Genomic DNA, 23,126 nt, shown 5'->3' with positions numbered 1-23,126 from the left:
ACTACACACCTCAAGAAAGAATGCTGAACTGGGAGTGGTGGGGAGAATTACGGGGGGTCTCAAACCAGCAAGGGCAATTCTGAAGGCCTGCAGAAATATAAACCAGCAGCAACAGCAGAGGAGGAACAGCTTTTAGAAGAAATATTACTGGGGAATTCTGTGCTGCCCAAGCTCTGTTTCATACTTTTTTTAACCTCATCATACCTTCCCAGCTCTCCTATCTGACTTAACTCCTCAACTTCTCAGTCCTGTTTTCATTATTATCTAAAGGAAATAGCCATTTCCAAAAACCCCAGACAGGGTACTTTCCAGGTATTTCTTCTCATGACCTACACCTTTGGAACTCCAGACCCCTCCCCTCCTGCCCCACCCTTGTAAATACAATTTTACTTGCATGGGATGACTCACAATTACAGAGGATCCTTTCCAGAACGTGGAACACGAGGGTTTAGAAGTCACCTGCAAGAACCACCTCATCTTGTGTAAACTGCCCATGTGCAACATATGATGACTAACTTTGGGATGACACTGTTTCTACAATACAAGATTCTACAATTCAAGATCTACATTTGTATAATCATCAAAATACAAAAAAAAAAAAAAAAAAAAAAAAAAAAAAAAAAAAAAAAAAAAAAAAAAAAAAAAAAAAAAAAAAAAAAAAAAAAAAAAAAAAAAAAAAAAAAAAAAAAAAAAAAAAAAAGTAGTATTTTAGCCTGGATTTGTAACTCTTTCCAGGAACCAAGTAGCATGCTAGCTTCAAACTTCAAGGAGAGGAAGGAAGGGCATCATAATGTATTTCTGTTATGGGAAGAGCAGGATTTACGAAGGGGTATGAAGAGTGCCCTTTGGTAACAGACACTCCTTAGGAACAATGCCGGCTTCTAAAGTGGTACCTGTGTGGGGAACTGACTAAACTCCCTCCTGTGCTGGACATGGAGGAGTTGGGCAAACATGAAACAAGTTTCCCCTCTTTCTGATGTATGCCAAGTATATTAAGATAAGCTGTAATCGCAATATTCCCTTCCAAGTATGTGTCAAAGGCAGCTACACTACATTTGCTCTGTAAATTCAAGTGCTTCTTTATTTACTTATTTTACTTCCATTTTACTTATTTAGAACAATTTCCAGATGGTGACATGCCTTTAATGAAACTCATGACTCAGAAATACTTGTCGATGGAGTCAAACAAAGTCTATTGACATGAGTCACTGAAATTAAATAAGTGTCATTAAAAATGAGACAAAACAAAAGGCAAATATATATATATCTCCAGCAGAATGATAGTGATCATCACCATTTGATCAATCTTCCCTGTGAGTTATATCTGCAAGTTACTTTGAGGTAGCGCTAGAAAGAAGCTGTTGGTCCAAGAGCATCCCTGCAAAAAGAAACATTCACGGCTTAAGTACCATTTAACCTTTTTGTACCCTTTTAAATACTCTTCGCCCTTTTTTTAGCCTGTTTTTCTCCCTGTTCACTGACTGCAGGATCAATAGCCCCTCAAACCATGGTACTAAAGCTTTTCTGTTCAGAGAAGTGATGGAAAACAAAAACATTGCTCTTCTTCAAGAAATTAGCAGGTTTTAGGTAAAGGCACTATCTATCACAGCTAGGTACAATAAAGAGTTTATAAAACCAACGCTAAATATCCAAAAAAACCAAACCTTCATCAGACTTTAAAAAAAAAAAAAAAAAAACAAACCCACAACATTTCAGCTAGGTAAAACAGACAAAACTGGACAAAGTGAAATAGTGTGGTGTTGAAAACATTGCTTCCAATATTTTCTTTTATGTTTCTACTGCAATCAGATCTTTGTAGAACTGATAGCAGACATATGTATGATGTACACATTCAGGTCTTGGTGCAAGCTAGCTATTGCAGGCAGCACCAGAGCTGTAGGTTTCCTCAGTTAAAAGTCTCAGCAATGCATTCCATCAGTTCCAATGTGCTCACTTTTTCCTGAATTTGGACTTACACTCATGCAGGAAAAAGCTTTTTCAGTATGCCTTTACAGTAAAGAATGTGCTCCACACACATCTTGATCCCATATATGCACTCCTAACTGGAAAGCAGGATAGGCTAGTAAGGCTCAGGAGACAGAAGACAGAGAGCTACTTTAGAACGGGTATGACATGGGCTGCAACCAGCAGACTCCCTTCCTCACCTCTCTTTTCTTGTATGTTGACTAGAAGAAAATATGTTCCCCAACATTTCTCAAGTGTGCAGAATTAATGGCCCAAACAACCTCTTTCAGTGCATTTCATAACAGTATTTTCCCTATATGGATACTTTACAGGCCAGAACAGAAGGCGCATGCATGTCTGAAAACAGTTTAATGCAAAGCATAGAGACTTTGTTAACATGAAAAATTTGCGTAAATGTGGTGGCTACGGACTGACTTTGAGGTTTATGCGATGCTAAGTGAAATCACGCAGCTACGTGGGCCCCTCATTACATAGTTCACACACAGATCAACCTCCTGGATGCCAAAAATCAGCAGATACTCCATAGCAGTTCTACCAAACCAACATACACCTTCAGCATCGCATTTTTAAACTGGAAACACAACAAAAGGTTTCCACAAATTACCTGCTGCAACTTCGGTATGGTGTTACATAACAGTATGCAAAGCAGGATATGCACTTCAAAGGAGAATATAACCCAGGTTCAGACCTGGAAGCTGTCTTGTTGCTTGCGATGATGGTGCTTGCTAGATACAAACCCCTTTGCTTAGCAACATCTTCATAGTACCAAGCTCAAGCTACACAGCTATGCACTACAACTGAAGTGGCATCAAATCCAGTGTGAAGCTTTAACGCTCCTATCCAAAATCAAGGGGCCTGCACCTACTATCTGAAGTTCCCCCCCCTTCTGCAGTCTCCTGAAACAAATCTACACATTCACAAGTACTCCCTTTCCAATCCAGATCCTTGCTTCATTTATTCCACTTTCTGTCATCTTCCCATCAATAATTTCCCTACTATCATCCTCCGAAGACTGACCAGTTCACACAAGGGAAATCTTCCCCTTAGAAAGCCCACTTTCCAGCCACCTCACAACTAATTCTCTTCAAAGCAGGGAAACAGTTGCTGAAACTGTGATAATATGCTCCCTGCCTAAATGAATATTTTTGTTTTCTCTCTACATACACATCTGTACAAAATCCAGGAAGAATGAACTTCTAAAACCCTTTTCTAGTTTAGAGCATCTGCGTTTCATGAGTGGAGCTTTGAAAAACAAATTTGGCTGGAACTAAACTATGAAAAGAAAACATGGAGATTGTGGTGAGCAGCTAGAAGTGACCTCCTCTGCCAGGTCATCACTCTGCAATGCAGTATTAGTTTCACATTTAAGAACAGCATACAGGTTATGACCACCCCTTTAATGTAATTAAGTCATTAAAAAAAAAAAAAAAAAGCCAGAGGTCTTCATTCCTATCTGCTATTCTGGCAATTACAGTTTTGACTGCCCCCAAAACACACATGGCAGTACCCCAAAGTACTTGACTAGCTTTAGTAGCTTTCATGGCTATTAGCTATCTGATGCCTTCTACCTTTTTCTCTTCAAAGAGTATTCTTCTGTTTTCAGCCTAAATTTACTTTATTGTGTACATTAAGCAGTAAATACTTTTCGATACACAGGAGCTTAAGTTGTCCCTATGACTGGAAAACACCAGATAGTAACAGTTTAGAGGAAGCCACTCAGAAGTTGCTATCTTAAAGCAGAACATTCTTCATTGCCATCTCCCCTAATCTCCTTTGAATACTGAGCACTGTCGTCCTAAGATTTATAACCTCATCACTATGGAACCTCTGAGCATGAAGACTGAACAAGTAACAGATGTTTAGGATAGGGTGCAACTTGGTTGAAGAGTTGTTACTAGTTATAACTATAACTATAGCATATATTATATAGTATACATAGTTTGTATATATATATATAGTATAGTATATATATTATATATACTATATATATATAGTGTGTATATATATATATATACACATACTACATATATATATATAATATAGTATATATAGTATACTATAACTCCTGATGGGTTACTCTTCCTCCTTTAAACCAAAGTCTTCTCCAAGGATTTTCAGGTTTAAGAACACATTATGTTACACCAGTTTCTTTGCTGTACAGCATCAGTTGAGAAGATTAACAAGAAATGCAGAAATAAAATTATCAGTAGGTATCATCCTTAGTCTTTGGAATGTTTGCAGCTATGACTGCTGAAAGTTTGCCCTTCTGTATGTTAAAACTGTACAGATGAAGTGTGTTAAGAGCTTGTAAAAGATTGCCTAGGTAACCTGGAAGTATGTGAGAGCTAGTTTTTGCTAGTCCTGCTGCCCATACCAAAGACAGGTGAACTACTCCTACTGCCTCCAGCTAAATTCAACAGGCCAGAAGAGAATGTGTTTCACACATGTAAGTAAAATCCCTTGCTGGCAGGTTTGCAGAAACAAAATTTTATTTACACAGGCAAGTCTATCTTTAGACCCCATTGAACTCTTTACATTTCTAGAATATTTACATGATTTCAAGATGCTCCAAGTGATGAACAACAAAAAAAAAAAGATTACAGAAACTGTCAAAAGCATAGCAAAAAAACCCAACCTATCATTGTGCTTTAAAACTTATGATCTAGAGTAATGTAGAAGAAATGTAGTTTTAGCACCTTGGTCATAACGGTCATGCTATATAAGACACTTAAATAGCAGAGGGGATGTCAGAAGTGACCGTATCCAGAGGCTGCCAGTGACAATTCATGAGGGCATCATAGAGTTCTTCACTTGTCTCCATGAATTGTCTGTTCATTTCATCAACATCCAAGTACAGCTGTGGATCTGAAAATAAAAGCCTGGTAAGTACAAGTGTTAGATCTTGGAAAGCTTGCACACAAAAATCTGAAGTAAATGCCTCATAAAATGTATTTCAGCCAAATTTACCAGATTTAATACTAAATTCAGCAAGATGTTTATTCACCTAGAATTTCAACAAACCCAACAAGTCCAGTTTCTTTGGGAATCTGTGTATTAAAATGCTAGGACTATACTGCTATTTCAATATAAAGTGCAGATTTAAGGATAGTTAACCATGATAATCTACCAAAATCCATTTAAATAACTTCTACCACAATATATGTTAGCATTCAGAAACTTTATCCTGCCTAACACAAATGCCTCTCTGTGAGGAACTGTCTACAAACCTTACAGGCCAGACAAAGATCTTGTACAGAACTTAAGAGCAAGTTGAATCCTCCATTTAAGATCTGCAACATAAGCTTTTATCTCAGGTTTCGGAAAACCAATCTTTTGCCTATTAATGAGTTTAACGTACAATGATTTTAGCAGAATTTATACAAACGTGGTAAATTCTCTAATAGGTCACTTTGGAAGGAGAATGAAGACAAAGAAACCTACTGTGAATTATTGTTGACAGTGTCCCATTCTACTTGACATGGTGAACACTATTTGCTTTAAAATCCTACCTCATCTTAGTTATAACCCACAGAGGATCCTACTATATCAGCTGATATTCAAAAACATTGTTTATCCAGTAGTCACTGGCTGTATTGTTAAAGGGCAGAAGTATGGCTAAATTCAATTTGCAGTGATAGAATTATCATTACCTTCAGTTATTAGGTCATCATTGATTTCAGTCATAGCTGAAGCTTCCTACAAAAAAAAAAAAAAAGTTTAATCAATCCATTTCAAAAATCATCACAAATCTGAAATATTTTCATACTTCCTGCTCCCTCAACTACAAAATAAGCAGGGGAAGGTGGTGTGTGTTAGGGAGGTTTTTTTTTCCAGGGTGTTTGTTGTTGGGTTTTAGCAGTTTGGGGGATTTTGTTGGTTTGTTTAGGTTGGGGGGTTGTTTGTTTCTTTGTTTAGAAAACTATAGTTTAAGTTCAGCTTGGAAAGGACTTCTGGAAGTTGTAATCGATAAAATGGCTAATTCAGATAAGATCATCTTACAGTAATTCTTTAATTTGCTTCAAGAAAATATATCAAAACTAGGAAGAGAGAAAGCCTATACAATTGTGCTTCAGAACTGTTATTTGGCATATATGAACAAATAACGGTGTACAAATATCTAATTCTATAGATGAACTACTTAACCACTTAATTCAAAGACAGCTTTCAATGATGCCTGCTAATCTAACCTCCACGCTAAGCTGAACACTATTTCATTTTTAGGACTTCTTTGCTCTGACTTATACAATTCATACAACTTGTTATTTGTGAATTTTTTAAAATCAAGTGTGTAGTATCTTTACCTCAAAAACAGCTGGAGCCATAACAGCATCTCCTAAAGAGCATTCTCCAACAGCTTGCATGCTATCATAGGGAGTATAGGAGCTGTAGTTGTAGTCAGCATAAGGATCATAATTCCACTGTGAGTAGTAGTTCTGATAATCTTGGTAATAATCGTTATAGTTGTATGACTGGTACCGCTGGAATTCTGCTTTCAGTCTGAAACATGAAAAGTTATATACAGTTAGAGTTTGAAGACAACAAACTGTAAACCCACCGCTGAAGTTAAACAACTTGCCATCATCTACAGACTTCCAAGTTTAAAAGGAAGCTTTTCTAAATAGTTGCCTAAGCAAGAGTTACAAGTCACAGCACAGTATCTCATGTTTATACAGAACCAAATACTCTCACCTTCACCAATGCCAAAAGTAATTATTTCCATGGATTAACTCAGTTACATTTATCTGTAATCAGTTTGAGTACTTTTAGTATCCATTTAGGCAAGCTGCTGTTAAAAAATCATTTATTAAGACCAGAGACCTTTATCAAGTACCACTGCTTTAGAGATACCTTTAAAGATGCTTTAAAGATTTAAAGTCTTAATTAGCCCTTCTGTCTTTTGTTTGGTTAATACCAAATCTTGTTATTTCCAGAAACAAGAGGTGAAGTCAGATTATCTCTTTCAGAGGAGCATCTGACACTGCCTGCCAATTTACCATGCCTACCCTTCCCCTACTCAATTTTTTGTCCATGGGCAGGTGACGAAGCATAGCTGCCAGGTGAAGTCAGCACTGCCATTATCCAGAATGAAGCCAAAGCAGCAGGAATATGACAAAACTCATTGGTTCTTAAGACCAAAGGGCCAGGCAAGTAGTTTTCACTACTTTCCCTTTCCTAAGCAGATTTTTCCTCAGGGAAAAGCTCACACACTAATGACAAGTATCACTGCACAAGTACTGTCTGTACTAACACAGAGATACGCTACATGAAAAACATTCCGATAAACCAGCTGCGCATTCCAAGAAATCCCCTATGCTTAGACATTTCTTTACTGATTAACTGCAAGCAGAACTCCAGTTTGCAGAGTCCAATTTCTCCTTATCTCCACTTCGCTACAGAAAATTCAGATCAAGGTTTTTTGCCAAGAACACAAACTGAAGGAGCTCAGAAATAGAGTTTCCAGTATAAGTGATTTAGTGACAAACTGATGGCTGGATATTTTAACGTTAGGAGAGCGCAGTACTCAGCCATTTAGAAACAGGTATAGATTAGTGATGTGTATTTCAATACCCACATTTTTTTCATTACTTTGAAGCTACACATACATTCTAATAAATAGGTATACTACTGTGGTAAACAAATGATTGCATAACGTCTCAGTCTTCTGCTTTCAACTTCTCTCCTACATCCATCTCTGTAGGAAAGAAAAATCTGAAAATGCTGCTAACATTTTTCTGGATAGCATATGTGAGAAAACCTGTTTCTCTGGGACCTCTTCTTACTTTCAAAGCAATTTAGTCAATGCAATTCTGGGCAGTGCTCTCTTGGGTAAGAGCATTTCTGTTCCAAAGCAACAAGGCAACATTTGCAGAATTATCCAGGGTAAAAACAGACAGAAGCTGTTATTTTTAGTCTTCCAACAGAACACACAAACTAACCTCATGAATACATACTGAAATTGTTTTATATAAAGTTCTATATATTTGTCTGTATTCTGGGTCAAAGTTTGGTATCAAGACTCTAACTGAATTGTTTTAAATAACTGACAGAGAACCGAGCTGGCAGAGTAAAAAACGCTCTCAAAACCAATCAGCTTTAAATTTCCTACTGCCCTAATTCCTTGAAAAGCAAAAAACAGTATCCTAAACAAATTGTTCAAGCAGCATCTCCTTTGGCTTCTTCCCCTCTATATTCTGTATTTTTCCACTAAGGAGTTCCTTCCTCTGCCAGCTTACTTTAAAACTAGCAGCGTACTAGCTTGCCTAAACTACGGGGAAAGGTCTAGAAGAAGAGCTTTCTAGCATAAAAACCAAACACTTCTTGTCCCTTCTGCCTTCTTCAGACCCAAACCTGAAAAATACTTACAAATGCATTCAGCTTCACTAGTGTAAGAATTAAGGCTGGTTACAACAGGTAAGCCCAAGTTACACAATCTGGCTAGATTTAAGAGTTGGATTCCCCCAGGAATACTGAAAGAGACTGATGAATCCAGGTAGTCCAAACATAATGCTTCTGTGATTTTGGTTTTGTAGACTGCATTGTGTGTGTAGCCATTATAGCAAGAGCCACAGTCTTTACAAAGGCAGAGCTAAAAGAATCCGATTATTCAGAATTACTGTATCAATGCACAACTCATTTGTTACCTTTTAGAAATTCCTATGCTCAGCCGGATTCGTTTTCCCCCCAGACCTGGTGCATTCTGGCAGTCTTGCAGTGCCCTCATCTGATCACCTTGCTCACCAAATCTGACAAAGGCATACCCTCTACAATTTTCAAAAGGGAGAAAACAAATTCTAGTATTCATAACAGTTACAAAGCTAACGAATGCAATTTCTGTCTTCACGAAAACAGAAAATAGTAGTTACTATAGCTTTTATTACCTAAGCAACCTCTCTGCCACGTGCACATGCACAGAAGATGCTTTTACAAGATTTAAAACTTGGGCCAGAAGCAAAAAGCTTGTTGACAGCATTAAGATGCAACTTGCTGAAAGCCAGCAAAATAGTAAGTTGTAACTATTTAAGTAACCAGATTCCATATTTCTGCACTTACAGCAGGTAATTTATCACTTAGTATTAAACCACTCCTACTGCTGTACAGCTCTAACATTTTTTTAAATTAGCTTTTTCAGATTTTCATTTTCCTTTTTTGCAAGTTGTTTTGAATTAGACCATTACAGCCAGTGTTGTCTGAACAGCAAACTCGCTCATCCCTGCTTGACTCGCTGCCTGGCCAGTGTAACTTCTGCTAAGCTTTATTTTCTAATACTGGAAGTTCGGTCTCCCAAACCCCTAAGATTTGATAGGCCTCACACTTTTCTTTACATGTAAAAAAGGGAATTAGCTTGTCTACAGTACTGCAGATGACTAAGTGGACAGACTGCTGTAGGCAGGCACAGCAGCACACATGTCCATGCAGAGGTCTCACTCCTCCCACCATCTACCTTCATGCAGATATTCCTATGGCTAAACAGAAGCTTAGCGCATTAACTGCTTAAACTAACCATGAAGTCTGAGAAATACATGGATCTATGCTGTTAAAAAAATAATGCCAAAGGCTAATCTCACTCTCTCTTCCTGCTCTGAAGAAAACGCAGAAGCAGTTCTGATGCAAATTCTTATGTATTACTTATAGAAGCAAACATACTGACGCTGCTTAAACATTTTCAGACATTACCTGGAATATCCCAGCAGGTCGGTTGCTATTTTGCAGTCAATACATGAGGGGTACCTCTTTAGGAAATAGTCATAAAGCTGGAAATCATCCACCTCTGGAGTAAGCTCCCCAACAAATATTGAATAATCTGGTCTTTAAAAAGGTAAAAGAGAACCACAGTCAAGTCTGAGACTAACATAGCTCACTGCAGTATTAAAGTACCCAACATACAAGCAGGCAGTTATCACTGGACAAATAGAGACAAAAATATGAACAGACTGCAAAACTCTGCTGAGTAATGAACAGAACCGCAATGCCATCACTCCAGCAAGGAATTCTTTGTTTCTCTGGGTCCATTCTACCACTTTTGCAAGAGAAAGCATTGTAACAAAGACCCACATTTATTTTAAAAACTTTTTAAAAGTTCGTTTTAGAAAGTAATATTCGCTGTCTGAAGGGCAAGGCACCAAAAACATCAAGGAAAACTATTAAGTTACAGCCACAATTCAAAAGAGACTGTTTTGCCACCACTTCTGAAGTGATTATGGAGGAGACAAACTAGAAAAAAAATCCTGCTTATTCTACTGGCAATACAATTCCATAAGCAATACTTAAGAGTATTAGGTGTGCCATTTCAGGATTTTAAAGAGAAGTGATGGCCTTCACTAGTCATCATCCCTTTAAACAGGTAAGGGGTCAGAGTTTCTCCTTTCCAAAGGTCTTTACCTGGTTGTATTAGTACTACTAGGGACGAACTCTATTCTTCCCGGTTTTATTTTGTTCTTTTTCTTCCGTTTCTTCTGTGGTGTTCTCCACCAGCTGTATGCCTGGAGACATTCTCTTTTTTTCGCCATCAAGTCCTGTAGGGAGAAAAAAAATCACCTTTATAGTTTTTAGCCTCATTTACATTCCTCCCTCCCACTCCCCATCACCACAGGTGATTTCCCCATATTCACCTTGCCCTTGAAAGAAGCCTGGGGTCCCATTTCTCCCTCCGCCTCCCATGAGGGAAAGCAGCCTCTGGGGAAAACGCCTGGCAAAAATAACAGAGCCAAAGGATTGTATGAACAGCCATATTCCCCTGACTTGTCAAGCTGGCTAAAGGATTGACAGCTTCCTCTGGGAACTAGGGAAAAAGCAGGTAGCCCTTTGATGCCGGCCAATCCTAAATGTTAATTAGCTTCAGGACTGGACTGTGTTCCGCTTGAGCTCCAGGACGGAAAAAATCCTGCCGCAGCACAGTCTGAGTGATGAGGAGGCAGGGAAATCGTCACTCTTCCAAAAGGGATCTCCGCTGTCCCTATCTTCCCCTCACCTAGGAAGGAATTCTTCTTCTGTGAGATGCCTCTCCTCACTAGCCAGCAGTGAGTCACTCCCAGGCCAGGAACAACGACAAGAGGCCAATGAATGGAATGTAAGGAGAAAGCAGACCAGGAACAGGCACTAGCTTGGCTGAGGGAAAACTTGAACCCAGACGCAAGGCCAGGAAGAAGGAGGCATAAAAAAGTGCCTCTTCCAAAAAAAAAAAAAAAAAAAGGAAAAAAAAAAGAAAGAAAACTAGAACCCCAAAAAAACACAGTTCAAAAAAGGAAGTGAGTGGGGTAACTGCACAAAAAAGGAGAGGAAACAGCCATATTAAGACAGGTTGCCTCCCTCTCAAGATTCTGAAGAACAAGGACTTCCAAAAATGAGAATGACGTTCCACAACTTTTACTTACGCAGGCTTTATTGTTCTTCCTCTATAACACCTCTACATGAATCTTATATAGAGAGTGTTACACGCAAGGTCCTTCAGAAGAACTCACACTCAAATAATCCAAACTGCCAAACTTAATGTTATGCCAGTTGACACAATTAAGTGTCCAGAGGACAGCCACCAATTACCACATTGTCGGAAGAAATCACAGGACTAAAAGAACACCCAACTCAGAGCAAGCTAGCTATTTCAGCTTTACATTTACTAGAAATTCTGAGTATGGTTCTGGAATCCACTTAGGCACTGCAAGCCTGTATTTCTGACCACATGATCTTACCTGGCTTGCCATGATTCAAACTGTCTTCTGTGTTTCTCAAACAGTATGGCTGCACAGATTCAGTTCACTCCTTCGGCTGGAAAAAGGACAGCGGACAAAAAAGATGAAGAATTTTATCCCTGAGATTAATTACTTCCAAATAAGTTCACACCACTGCATCCTTTGAATGGTATCAAGTCAGAGCTTAATTTTTTAAGTTCTAACTTGTCACTGCTAAAGCAATGGGTGTGAAAAGGATACATGGCCAATGGGATTACGATTAGAAGTAATTTTCACTGCCTTAAACTGCAATAGACCATAAAGTCTTCCCACTGTCCAAAGAACTAGAAAGTTACAGAGAACTTTTAAGTCACCCATACCTTACCCTTAATTCTGAAATGCCTACAGATAATAACCCAGTAATTCAGAAGATTCTAAAAGTCAGAACAAGGCAACAAGACACAGGCTTCAGTATGTTTTGCAGAAGTCCCCAGGTTTTTCCCCTTTTAGCCAAATTAGGAGTTGATTTACTTGTACCACAAGCTACACAGCTGAAAACAAGCAGTGGTACTTCCTATGTGCTAAATAACAGAAATAAAAGCGGGATGAGGGCACACTACAGATTAACATAATCTTTCTCTGCACCTTTTCTTAGGACTGCCTTCTCTCTTTTGCCTTTTTCATTTACACATTTCACTCACTACCAGCGAGTTAGCCAATGAATAATCTTTTACTGCTACCACTAAACCAGTGGACACACTTTCCTGAAGAGGTATGTATCTTATTTGATTCTAATATTCTTTCTTCGAGCTTTTTCCCCTAGTCATCTAACAAACATAATTCAGTGTGAAAACCATTTTCACTTGTAAAACATTCTGCATTTACTTCAACACACAGCTGTTCATTCACCACTGCTGGTTTTTTTATAGCCAGTGTTGCTCCTTCTATGCAGATGCTTGATTGCTGAAGTTCTAATTTTTATTTCCATGCACGAATTTATGTAATGTTTTACATCCTGGCTGATCAAATCCACATTCACATAATGCAATAAAAACAGAGCCTCCATAATGCCTTAAAGGCTTGCCCACAGAGGGGAGCAGTTCAGAGCACTGCTTCTGACACAGGATAGCCATAAACCATAATTAGACCATCCAGGCACGGTACTATTCAAAATAACTATGGACTTTATCCCCACAGCCACTCTGGAGGCAACAAAACAGTCAAGTACAAACAAGCCCTTAAAATACAGTCTAGTCCTCGTAAGCTTAGCATGTGGTAAACTGAAAACACACTTACTAAAAGTAACTGTGTTCATTATAATTATCAGCAGCAACATCTTTCTGTTAAAGATGGTCATTATTAATACAAATATCCACAGAACGATGTTCCTCTAACTGGAACGTTACTATTTATTAAGAGGAACTATGAACTTCCCCATGCTCTAACACTGAAATAAATAACTTTCAAATTCACGGCTGCACAGTAACTTTTTTTAAACTTACCGCTTTTCACTCGTGCAAATCTAGCAGAAGACGGGAACACACAGCAAGAGGCTGTCAGGAGGCACGTGATGCAACTGCTTCTCACCAACTTTTAAGAACTGGTTTTGTCCTCTTCCCCGTCCAATCTTGACGTCGCCTCTTGATCTTTTCACTATGAAATAAAAACATTTTAAAAGCAGTTAAACCAGCATGTATAAACATCTCTGTTTTTCTCAACATTTGTCTTAACTGCAGCTAGCTCTCATTTAGGCAGTTGAACAGCTTCAACCTGCAGAATTCAAACACGTGCTCAACTGGCTTACACGCGCATCATAGTAGCTTTTTATTGTCTTCCACTTTTTTTTTTTTTCCATTATTGCGCTTGTACGTGCAAAAAAAAGCGGGTGAAGCTATCGAGGGGCAGAATCGGCGTGAACACCGCTCACCCGGGCAGCGGCCCAGCCGCCCCCATCCTGCGGCACTAATTCCGCTCACACGAGGCGCTGGGCCAGGGCAGGGGGCCGGGGGAAGCTCCCGGAGCCCCTCGGGCCGGCGCGATGACCCCGGCCGGGCCCAGGCCCGAGCCGTGACGCATTTCTCTAACTGAGCCACTCGGCACGACGGGAAGAGCCCGACCACAAGTGCGCCCCGCCCGGCCGCGGCCCTCCGCGAGCGGCCACACTGGCGCCGCCGCCGCCGCGCTTCCCGCTCATTGTGCTTCGCGATAAGAAAACGAATCGAAAAACAAAAAAAAAAAAAAAAACAACAACAAAACTATAAAACCACCCAACCGTATAAAAATAAAAGCCGGCGGGCCCAGATGGTGGGGGAGCCCGTTCTCAGGTGCCCCGGCCCAAGCGCCGCCGGGGCCTCTCCGCCCCACACGCCCTGAGGGAGGAGGCGGCGGCCCTGCGGCCCCGGGGGAAGGGAAAGGTCCGACCGCCCCTCCCCTCCTCTCCTCCCTTGCTCCCCGCAGATCGGTTCGCGCCCCTCTTTCCTCGCCAGCAGCCCCCGGTGCCGGTCCCCGCTCCCCCCTCCCCTCCCGATCCCGGCACTAACGCCTCTCGTCCTGCCCGCCGCCATCACCGCCCGCGCCAGCGCCGCTTCCGCCCCGCCAGGCCCCCCCCGCGCGGGCTGCCCCGCGCGCGGCCTGACCCCGCGCCCTTCCCCGCGGCGCTTCCCGCTCCGCGGCTGCTCCCGCGGGATTCTCCTCCTCACCCGAGGGGAGCGAGCACCGCCGGGCACGCCACGCGCGGAGACGGCGGGGAGCGGCGCAGGCAGCGCGGCGGGCGGGCGGAAGAGCCGGCAGGAAGCCCGGGGCGGCGCCGAGCGGATGGAGCTGGTGGCGGGGTGCTACGAGCAGGTGCTGCTGGGGTTCGCCACGCGGCCCGGGCAGGTAACAGGGACAGGGGAACTGGGAGGGGGGGTGGATGGACGGGAGTGGGGAGGAAGAGAGCAGGAAGAGAGGAGGAAGGTGCATAGAATCGCAGAATCGTTTGTGTTGGAAAAAAGGATCATGGAATTCGAACACCACCACCACCACCCCCACCACCACTCCGGCCACAGGCCGGGATACCTTCCACTAGACCAGGTTGCTCAGAGCCCCATCCAGCCTGGCCTGGAACACTTCCGGAGAAATATGGGGAAGAATGGGGGTATATATGGGGGAAAATCGCGGGGAGAATGGGGGGAAGTGGCCGTGCCCGCCCCCGAAAAAAAAAACCCTCCCCGGCACTCACCGTCTCGCCCGTCCGCGGCCGCGGTTCCGGCCGCCGCCGGGGCTCTTAAAGCGCGCTGCGGGGGCGGGGCGGCCTCTCCCGCGGCCTCTCCCGGCAGGCTCGGCCCCCTCGCTGTCCCGGAGGGTTCCCAGGAGCTGCGGGAAGCCGCGTGGGTGCGCGGGGCTGCTTCTTTCCACGCGGGGGTGAGGGCGAAGAGCTGCGCCGGGGATGGACGGGACGTGGTCTGGGGGGCTGGTGCCCGGTGGGAGGCGTCTCCAGCCTGCCGTGGTGGAAAACGAAAGGATCCACCTCCCTTGGCCGTGAGATTTTGTCTCTCTGCAGACGCTTTTTCACAGACAGCTTCGTATAAGCACGGCACTGATTACAAGGGGCGGCTTGCACGCTTAAGTCCTTTGGACTAATCTCCTAACAGTACATTAACTCAGTAAGATCCCATTATGCTTATGTGTAATTCCTCCCCCCGTACTTGGCACTGGTGTACAAGTACACAGCCACACCTCGAGTGCTGTGTCCAGTTCTGGGCCCCTCAGTTCAGGAAATACACTGAGGTGCTGGAGCAGGTCCACAGATGGGCAGTCAGCTGGTGGAGGGTGTGGAGCAGAGGTCTGATCATGAGCAGCTGTGGGAGCTGGGGTTGTTTAGCCTGGAGAAAAGGAGCTCAGGGGTGACCTTACCACTCTCTACAACTACCTGAAAGGAGGTTGTAGCCAGGTGGGGGTCTGACTTCTATTCCCAGGCACCTAGCAGGAGGATGAGAGGACACCATCTTAAGCTGCACTAGGGGAAGTTTAGGTTGGATATCAGGAAGAATTTCTTCACAAGAAGGGTGATTAAACATTGGCATGGACTGCCAGGGAGGTGGTTGAGTCACCATCCCTGGAGGTGTTTAAAGAAAGACTGGACATGGCACTTAGTGCCATAGTCTATTGGTCGATGGTCTCGGTGGTGTTTTCCAACCTAATCGATTCTCTGATTCTGATTTTTGCACATAGACTCTTTCAGGTTTTTCTTTTACAAAATAAAATTACGGGACGATGAAGTGGAAGCTTACTATGGTAAGCCTCAGAAATATCTGTTTGTTTTGCATTTCATTTACAGTCCTGGACAATCGTCCCTGATTTTACACATCATGCCCACTCTGCCTCATTGTCAGCAGTAGCAGTGAATAACAGATATGTGGTCACTGGGAGCAGAGATGAAACAATCCAAATCTATGACATGAAAAAGAAGATAGAACATGGGGCGCTGCTACAGCACAATGGTAAGGGAGCATTTCTTTGTAAAAAGCATTAATGATATAAAATTGTAGCTGAAAAACCAGCCCTCACCAGAAGAAGAAATCTAATTCTTTTTTATAAGACTTCAGTAGTGATGGTGTTGCAGCCATGATGGTCTGATGATACAAACAAGGTGAACTTTTGAGCATAAAAGTAAAAAAATTATTTTGGATATTAGTGCTGTCACAAATACAGCTGCTTCTTCCAACTGTTTTTAGTTTTAACTGTTAAAAAAGTTATGACCTAGAAATGGCTCATGTGCCATTTTCCTTCTGTCAGGAAAGTTAGGTGTATGAGAGCAGGCTGCTGCCGCCAGATGAGTTAATGTGGTACATTTCCCACTGTATGTGCTGGCTGAATTACAGCTGTAAAAGCACATAATAGAATCATAAAATAGTGGGTTGGAAGGGACCTTTTAAAGGTCATGTAGTCCAACCCTCTTGCACTGAGCAGGGACATCTTCAACCAGATCCGATTACTTAGAACCCCGACCGGCTTGGCCTTCAAGGTTTCCAGGGCTGGAGCATGGATCGCCTCTCTGGGCAAACTGTTTCAGTGTATCACTGCCCTCCTTGTAAAACATTTCTTCCTTATAACTAATCTAAACTGACCCTTTTCAATTTAAAACTGTTACTCCTTGTCCTGTCACAACAGGCCCTGCTAAAAAGTTTGTGCCTGTTTTTCTTACAAGCCCCCTTCAAGTGCTGGACGACCAAAATAAGGTCTTCCTGCAGCCTTCTCTTCTCCCAGCTGAACAATCCCCATTCTCTCAGCCTTTCCTCACAGGAGAGGTGTTCCATCTCTCTAGACATCTTCTGGACTTGCTCTAAGAGGTTCACATCCATCTTTTGTTGGGACCCCAGGGATGAATGCAGCACTCCAGGTGGGGTCTCACCCGAGCAGAGTAGAGGGACAGAATCCCCTCCCTCAACATGCTGGCCTTTTGATGCAGCCCAGGATACAGTTGGGTTTCTGGGTTGGAAGCACACATTGCTGGCTCATGTCCAGCCTCTCATCCACCAGCACACCCAAGTACCTCTTGGCAGGGCTGCTCTCGATCTGTTCATCCCCCAGCTTGTATTGATACCAGGGCTTTCACTGTGCTTCGTGGAATCTCATGAGGTTCCCATGGGCCCACTTCTTGAGCTTGTCCAGGTTCCTCTGGATGGCATCACATCCTTCCCTACTTGGCTTGCTGTCATCTTCAAACTTGCTGAGGGTGCACCCTTTGTGTATATAATTGGTACGGTCACCAGTTAATGGCTGTCCAAATAAACCTGTTTGGGTCATTTGTAGCTCAGTCCTGATGAGCTAAGAAGAACCTGGAGTTGGACTGAGCACAGTACCTGCTTTTAACTCCTGTATGGTGAATCTGGTGCTTATGGGACGCGGTATGTGCAGTAAATTCAGCTGTGTCAGGAGCAGCAGGGCTTTGACATGGGAGCATTCCTTATTGCTGATAGGAGCCTTGTGTCACCTGTGCCGCAGTGTTTGAGTACTGCTGTGTCAGAGAAAAGACCAGGTGGAGTTCAGACATGTATGGCTAAAGGGTGACTGATAGAACACATCAGGGATTGAATGTAACAAGAAAATTTTTTGGTATTTTTTTAAGAAATACTTAAGAAATAATTTAGATTTTCCCAAGGGTAGGGTAGTAGCTGCCATGTTTTGATGGAAGATGCTTTCCTGTTAATTCCTGTGTTCTCTGTGCAGTAACTGTTTGGTATGTACAACCTTGTTAATAGCTCTGGTTTGTATTTCTAGGTACAATAACTTGTTTGGAGTTCTATGGTACTTCACATCTCTTGAGTGGGGCTGAAGATGGACTCATTTGTATCTGGAACACAAAGAGATGGGAATGTCTGAAATCCATTAAGGCACATAAGTGAGTTTCTTAAATCTGCATATTCATGTACATTTTCTTGTTTGTTTTCCTTGTAAATAATACATGTGGCTCATGTTTTGTTTTTATCAGGGGGCAGGTGACATCGCTTTCTATTCACCCTTCTGGGAAATTAGCTCTGTCAGTTGGAACAGATAAAACATTAAGGTGAGTCAAAACTGATGAAGGAATGTGGAGAATCATAATTCAGTAACTCTCAGTAAGGTATTACAAGCAACAATTCCATGTTGGGACTAGACCGTGAAACACTGTCAAAACATTTGTCATCAAATGGTTCAAAGATCCATTGGTTTGTCTTATGAAGTCTTAAGTACCAGCAATTTTTTTAAGTCTTTTAAGAATGCTTCCTGCTGTTCATACTTTCTTCTTGTGAGCTCTGACTCTTTACAAGTCACTTGTAGATGTATAAATATATTTGCATTTTGGAACAGAATTTGCTTAACCTCCTGGAAACTGTCAAGGTTTTGTTTAGTGTAAGAAGACTAATTTTTCACTTGGAGTGTATCCATGTTGCTGTAGATATCTGTTTTAAAGATACAAAGTTCTATTTTAACAGCACAAATTGTTATTGGTCTCCTTTTGGGCTCTGTATTGCAAATGGTGGTTTAGAAAATAAATAACACACATTCAACTTTATACTGTGCAAGCGATACATGAACTCATCATTTTCTCTTGCAATAAGAAGGCAGAAAAATGCACAGAGATGCTTAAAATCTTCCTTTGGGTGTCTTATGTCAGCAGATCAGACTTCAATTCTGCTGTGCTGTTTTTAACCAGAATGCACATTATCTCTTGTTGTCTTTCAGAACTTGGAATCTTGTTGAAGGACGATCGGCCTTCATCAAAAACCTGAAGCAAAGTGAGTTTTTCAGTCTAAATCCAAATAAGGTGGAATTAGATGGTTTTGTTTTTTGTGTAAAGAAAAGTTGACCTAATTAATCAACAAATCAGTTAATTGCAAACAACTGTCACAATGTCTTTTTTACACATGTAGGCAAGCATGTGTAATTTTATATCCGTAGTAATAATAATTTACCAAAAGAAAAACGTAGTATCACTGAAGTAAGTCCTTTTTTTTTTCCTTGAAATTTGATGTCAGAACATTTAAATAAATGTGTTTTGGTTTGTTTTTCTTTACACAGATCTTATAATCAGAAAGCAACATTTAAGAGCATAGTTTGACTTGTTTATTCTAGGTTATTTGATTTTTCACTGAATATTCTCTCAGGTCTGGGTAGAAAACTGTCTACAGCTTCTAAAGATTCTTACTTTTAGATTTTCATGCAATATAGAGTGCAAAAAGTCAGTGTCTATGTGTATACAGATGCACACATAATTAAGTGGTCCCCTGATGGAGAGCAGTATGTGACTGTGATAACAAACAAAGTGGATATCTACAGACTCGACACAGCTTCAATCACTGGCACCATTACAACAGAGAGGAGAATTTCTTCACTTAGATTTATTACAGTAAGTACAAAAAAGAAAGGTGTTGGGAAGTTAACTGGTTTGAAACACATGAAATTAATCACACTTGTATTTCTTTTTTCCCATTCCTAGGATTCTATCCTTGCCATAGCTGGAGATGATGAAATTATAAGGTTCTACAGCTGCGACTCTCAAAAATGCCTGTGTGAATTTAAAGCTCATGAAAACAGGTTTTCTATATTTATTTACTATTTAGATACTTACGGCAATGCTGAGTCCTCAGTAAAGTTCAATGGCTTGTAATGTTCAGCATATTTTACTGTTCTTTTTGTTCTAGTATAGAGAGTGAATTTACTTATGTGCTACATTTCAAACTGGACAGACTTGTTTGCTTTTACTATGAGCAGCAGAACTATGTTGTCCATGCATATTACAAAAACAACTGGGTATATACTTAAAATTATTACTGTTCTAAGTTTATGAGTGAGTAAGTGTGTGTGTATTTAACCAGTCTTTACTGATTCTGATTCTTAAAAATGCTTTAAGAAAACAAACCAGTTTTAATCAATCCAGATAGGAGTGTTATCACATATTCTTTTTTGTTATTGTTGAATACCAAATATTTGTCCAAATATTGCTTTTAATTCATCAAAACACAAAAGCTTTAGCAGTAATGTCATTGGTGTGTCTAATAGAGGATGTTTTAAAGTAATAAAGCATTCTGAACTGAATCTTAATGAGCCTAGCAAAGGCAAATGTTCCTAATATAAATGACAGCACTCAAACCAGATCACTGTTACAAGTTCCTGCCTGTCACTCGTGGGGTTTTTGTTTAAACCAATTTTTTAAACTGTTGCCTATTCATCTTTAATTTTTGTCAGCTTACTGTTCTGAACTAAACTGCCATGCTATAAAGTAGAAACACATTGCTTTTCTTTTAACAGAATAAAAGATATTTATACTTTTGAAAGAGAAGGACAGCATCTTATTGTTACTGCATCCAGTGATGGTTACATTAAAATGTGGAATCTGGATCTTGAGAAGGTTGGTCTATTAAACTGCTTGTTACATTTATGAAACATATCAGACAACCAAAATTGCAGACTGTTCTGTTATAAAGATTAATTTTAAATCACTGAGGAAATTTTACTTGAAATCTGGATGTCTTGATCTTCTTCCATGTTATGTTCAGTAGGTATTTATACACATATATTTACGCACTTCTATATTTTTTTAGCTTGGTAGGTTTTTTTTTAAACAAACTGTAAGTCTGATGATATTACGAGAACTCATCTCCTCTTTATATGTAAAGTCATGCTTCCCATCAGACTGTCCTGGCCAGGCCTATGGCTATCTAATCAGTTATATATGTCCTAAGGACTGCTGTGAATTTTTGTAATGTTGGTGACTGTTGCTACTCTTTTAAAAACACAGACTCTATGGTTTGGGGCGGGGTGGGGGCAAGGAAGGTGGTCATTCATGTCAGGGGAGGAGCTTATCCTTCAGAAAAATTCAAACACGTTACTCTACTGGGTATTTGTATTTCCTGTATTTTCAAGCAGTTCCCAGTAGCACAGTTCAACAAGGAATCGTGTCTATAAGTTTACCATGTTTATTGTTGCTCCTAAAATCAGAAATAGATTTTTTAAAATTTAATGCCTACTAATGAAGGATCTGTTGTACTTCACTCTAAGTATCTTGAATAGTCCAAATAATTATTTCTCAATGTTTACACACTTCATATCTGAATTTGTCCATTTTTAATTTTACTCCCTCTGATTATTTTATGCTTCTAAGTGCAATAGTGAAATCCCTCTTTTCCCTTCCTCATATTTCTGTTCCCCATAATCGACACAGTGATCAGAGAATTCTTTACTTTTCTCTGTAACACCGTATTTATTTTGACCAAATCTGTGGTGATTTGCTTTCTGTCCAGCAGAGTTTTGTATAACTTTGTGGGCTACTCTGTCCAGCTCTGTGAGGTACAATATCCTAATACAGTAGTTTCTGATGTGTTAATGCTGTTAATGTTGTGACACTTTATCCCCTGATATCTGTAATAGGATATTTGCTCAAGTACTTCCCAGAGCTGAGTGATACAATGCCTAACAATGAAGTGGGAGGTACTTCCTCACTGCAAATACTTCAGTAAATTTAAACAGAAATAAAATAACATGTAAATAATATTTTTTTAATGTTTTCCTCAGATTAAAGATGGGCCATCTTTACTGTGTGAAGTCAATACCAAAGCCAGGCTGACATGTCTTGCAGTATGGCTTGACCGAGCTTCAGAAATGAAAGAAAACTCTGATAAAGCTGCAACATCATCTCAAGGTAACAGAACTTTGTGTATTTTCAACTGTTAATGTGACAGTTAAATGGAATATACTAAGTAGGAGGTTTCTGCTATATGCATTGGAAAAAGTTTTGGTATTTTGATGAACTGGGGAGATGACACTGGCAAGTGATACGGATATACTTACCAATCTGATAGTGTCTCAAGCCTGTATGTTTGTTGGAGGACATAAGCCTCTTTCCACTTTTATTAAAGTTTTCTTTCTCTTTACTGGAATAACATACTGAGGAAGGACTGTGAAGCTTTTGAGACAGATAAGAAAATCAGTAGTTTGATAGAACTGCATGTCTTGTTTTCCTATACAGAAAATTAGGTCTGAGGCCATTGTAGCTGGGCAAACTTACAAGGTCTGGCTCGGATTTGTTTGGGTTTTTTGCAGTTGTTTTCCTGTATTGTTATCTATTTACATACTTGATCTTTAGATATTTTTAATTTCACAGGCAAAACTAGCATAAATGGCACTTTCCACTGTAAAATAAAAAACTATAACCCTATTTTTTTAAATGAGATACAAATAAGTCTCTGTGCCATTTAGACTTCAAAGACAGGAAATAAAAATCAGTGTGAATAATTTCTTGCTTTTTTTCAGCAAAAGAAGATGAAAAATCATCAATAGTCAGGAAAAGCAAAGTTTGTTGGACTGATACAAGTGATAAAACAGCAAAAAAAAAGAGAAACATTATTCCAGAGGAACAAAAATTGGAAGCTCCATTGCAAAAGAAGAAAAAGAAACGGAATAGCCTGGCATGAAGGCAGCTTCATTCTCTCCTGTCTGAAAGTAAATGCTGGTGTTGCTCTAGTTTTTATAAGAATGTAAACCTCTAACAGAACATACACCTCTGAACTGATCAGTTGTTTAAAAGTAATTAATGTTCTTATCCTAAAAAAGAAATAGCAACTTTTCCTAAGTGAAGGAGGCAAAAATAAATTTATAATATGTAAGGTTTATATTTTTTCTCTTAAAAATAACATACACTTTTTAACTGGCTCTGAAAAAGGCAGGTAAAATAATAAAAATAGCTGTATCTGTCTCAGATACGTTTTTGTCTTCACTTCCATGCGTATTAAAAACATGTATACTTTTCATTTTGGTGTTGAAAAAGTTACTATTTATTTGACTCAAAATATGATCTTCCTTTGTCTTGCATTACTATATGATGATCACATTCCATTCACACATTCAGAGAAAACCTTACTTTCTAGTTCTTGATGTGGACTTACAGACACATGTTTATAAGCAAAATGTTTGGCTTTTTTACCATGTCCATACTTCATGTATTTAAGGGTTTTT

At 40.4% G+C, this 23,126-nt stretch overlaps 2 protein-coding genes across 4 annotated transcripts; one reads left to right on the top strand and one right to left on the bottom strand.

The window, feature by feature from the left end:
* Positions 1 to 1,054: 1,054 nt before the first annotated feature.
* On the bottom strand, positions 1,055 to 13,190 carry LOC114064944 (tRNA selenocysteine 1-associated protein 1-like). 3 transcript variants are annotated; one of them, XM_027898435.1, is made up of 10 exons: positions 13,154 to 13,190; positions 11,673 to 11,748; positions 10,596 to 10,672; positions 10,366 to 10,499; positions 9,661 to 9,792; positions 8,628 to 8,747; positions 6,288 to 6,483; positions 5,637 to 5,682; positions 4,683 to 4,851; positions 1,055 to 1,378 (listed from the first exon to the last, which is right to left on the bottom strand). In XM_027898435.1, exons 3-9 carry the CDS (start codon positions 10,623 to 10,625, stop codon positions 4,715 to 4,717), a joined length of 795 nt encoding a protein of 264 aa, XP_027754236.1. In that variant the 5' UTR covers positions 10,626 to 10,672; positions 11,673 to 11,748; positions 13,154 to 13,190; the 3' UTR covers positions 1,055 to 1,378; positions 4,683 to 4,714. The 3 variants fall into 3 exon arrangements, with proteins under 3 accessions (XP_027754236.1, XP_027754239.1, XP_027754237.1); XM_027898438.1 differs by lacking the exon at positions 8,628 to 8,747; XM_027898436.1 differs by lacking the exon at positions 10,596 to 10,672 and having other exon boundaries at positions 13,154 to 13,188.
* Positions 13,191 to 14,433: 1,243 nt separating this feature from the next.
* On the top strand, positions 14,434 to 22,724 carry PAK1IP1 (PAK1 interacting protein 1). Its single transcript, XM_027898433.1, has 10 exons — positions 14,434 to 14,528; positions 15,970 to 16,132; positions 17,913 to 18,033; positions 18,124 to 18,198; positions 18,858 to 18,910; positions 19,376 to 19,521; positions 19,612 to 19,709; positions 20,424 to 20,523; positions 21,687 to 21,813; positions 22,425 to 22,724. The coding sequence occupies exons 1-10, from the start codon at positions 14,466 to 14,468 to the stop codon at positions 22,583 to 22,585; spliced, it is 1,107 nt and encodes a 368-aa protein (XP_027754234.1). The 5' UTR covers positions 14,434 to 14,465; the 3' UTR covers positions 22,586 to 22,724.
* Positions 22,725 to 23,126: the final 402 nt, after the last annotated feature.

The sequence above is a fragment of the Empidonax traillii genome, unplaced genomic scaffold (assembly GCF_003031625.1).
Source record: "Empidonax traillii isolate 1590-97213 ecotype Southwest subspecies unplaced genomic scaffold, ASM303162v1 scaffold597:size822913, whole genome shotgun sequence".
Lineage (NCBI taxonomy): Eukaryota > Metazoa > Chordata > Aves > Passeriformes > Tyrannidae > Empidonax > Empidonax traillii.
This window is presented reverse-complemented; position numbering and strand designations above follow the sequence as displayed.

Coding starts and splice junctions, on each gene's coding strand:
- PAK1IP1 (XM_027898433.1), top strand. CDS start 14,466: ATGGAGCTGGTGGCGGGGTGCTACGAGCAGGTGCTGCTGGGGTTCGCC. Junction 16,133..17,912: donor GGCGCTGCTACAGCACAATG/GTAAGGGAGCAT, acceptor TTGTATTTCTAG/GTACAATAACTTGTTTGGAG. Junction 18,199..18,857: donor GGAACAGATAAAACATTAAG/GTGAGTCAAAAC, acceptor GTTGTCTTTCAG/AACTTGGAATCTTGTTGAAG.
- LOC114064944 (XM_027898435.1), bottom strand. CDS start 10,625: ATGGGACCCCAGGCTTCTTTCAAGGGCAAG. Junction 6,484..8,627: donor AGCATAGGAATTTCTAAAAG/GTAACAAATGAG, acceptor TTCATGTTTCAG/ACTGAAAGCAGAATTCCAGC. Junction 4,852..5,636: donor TGATGACCTAATAACTGAAG/GTAATGATAATT, acceptor TTTTATTTTCAG/ATCCACAGCTGTACTTGGAT.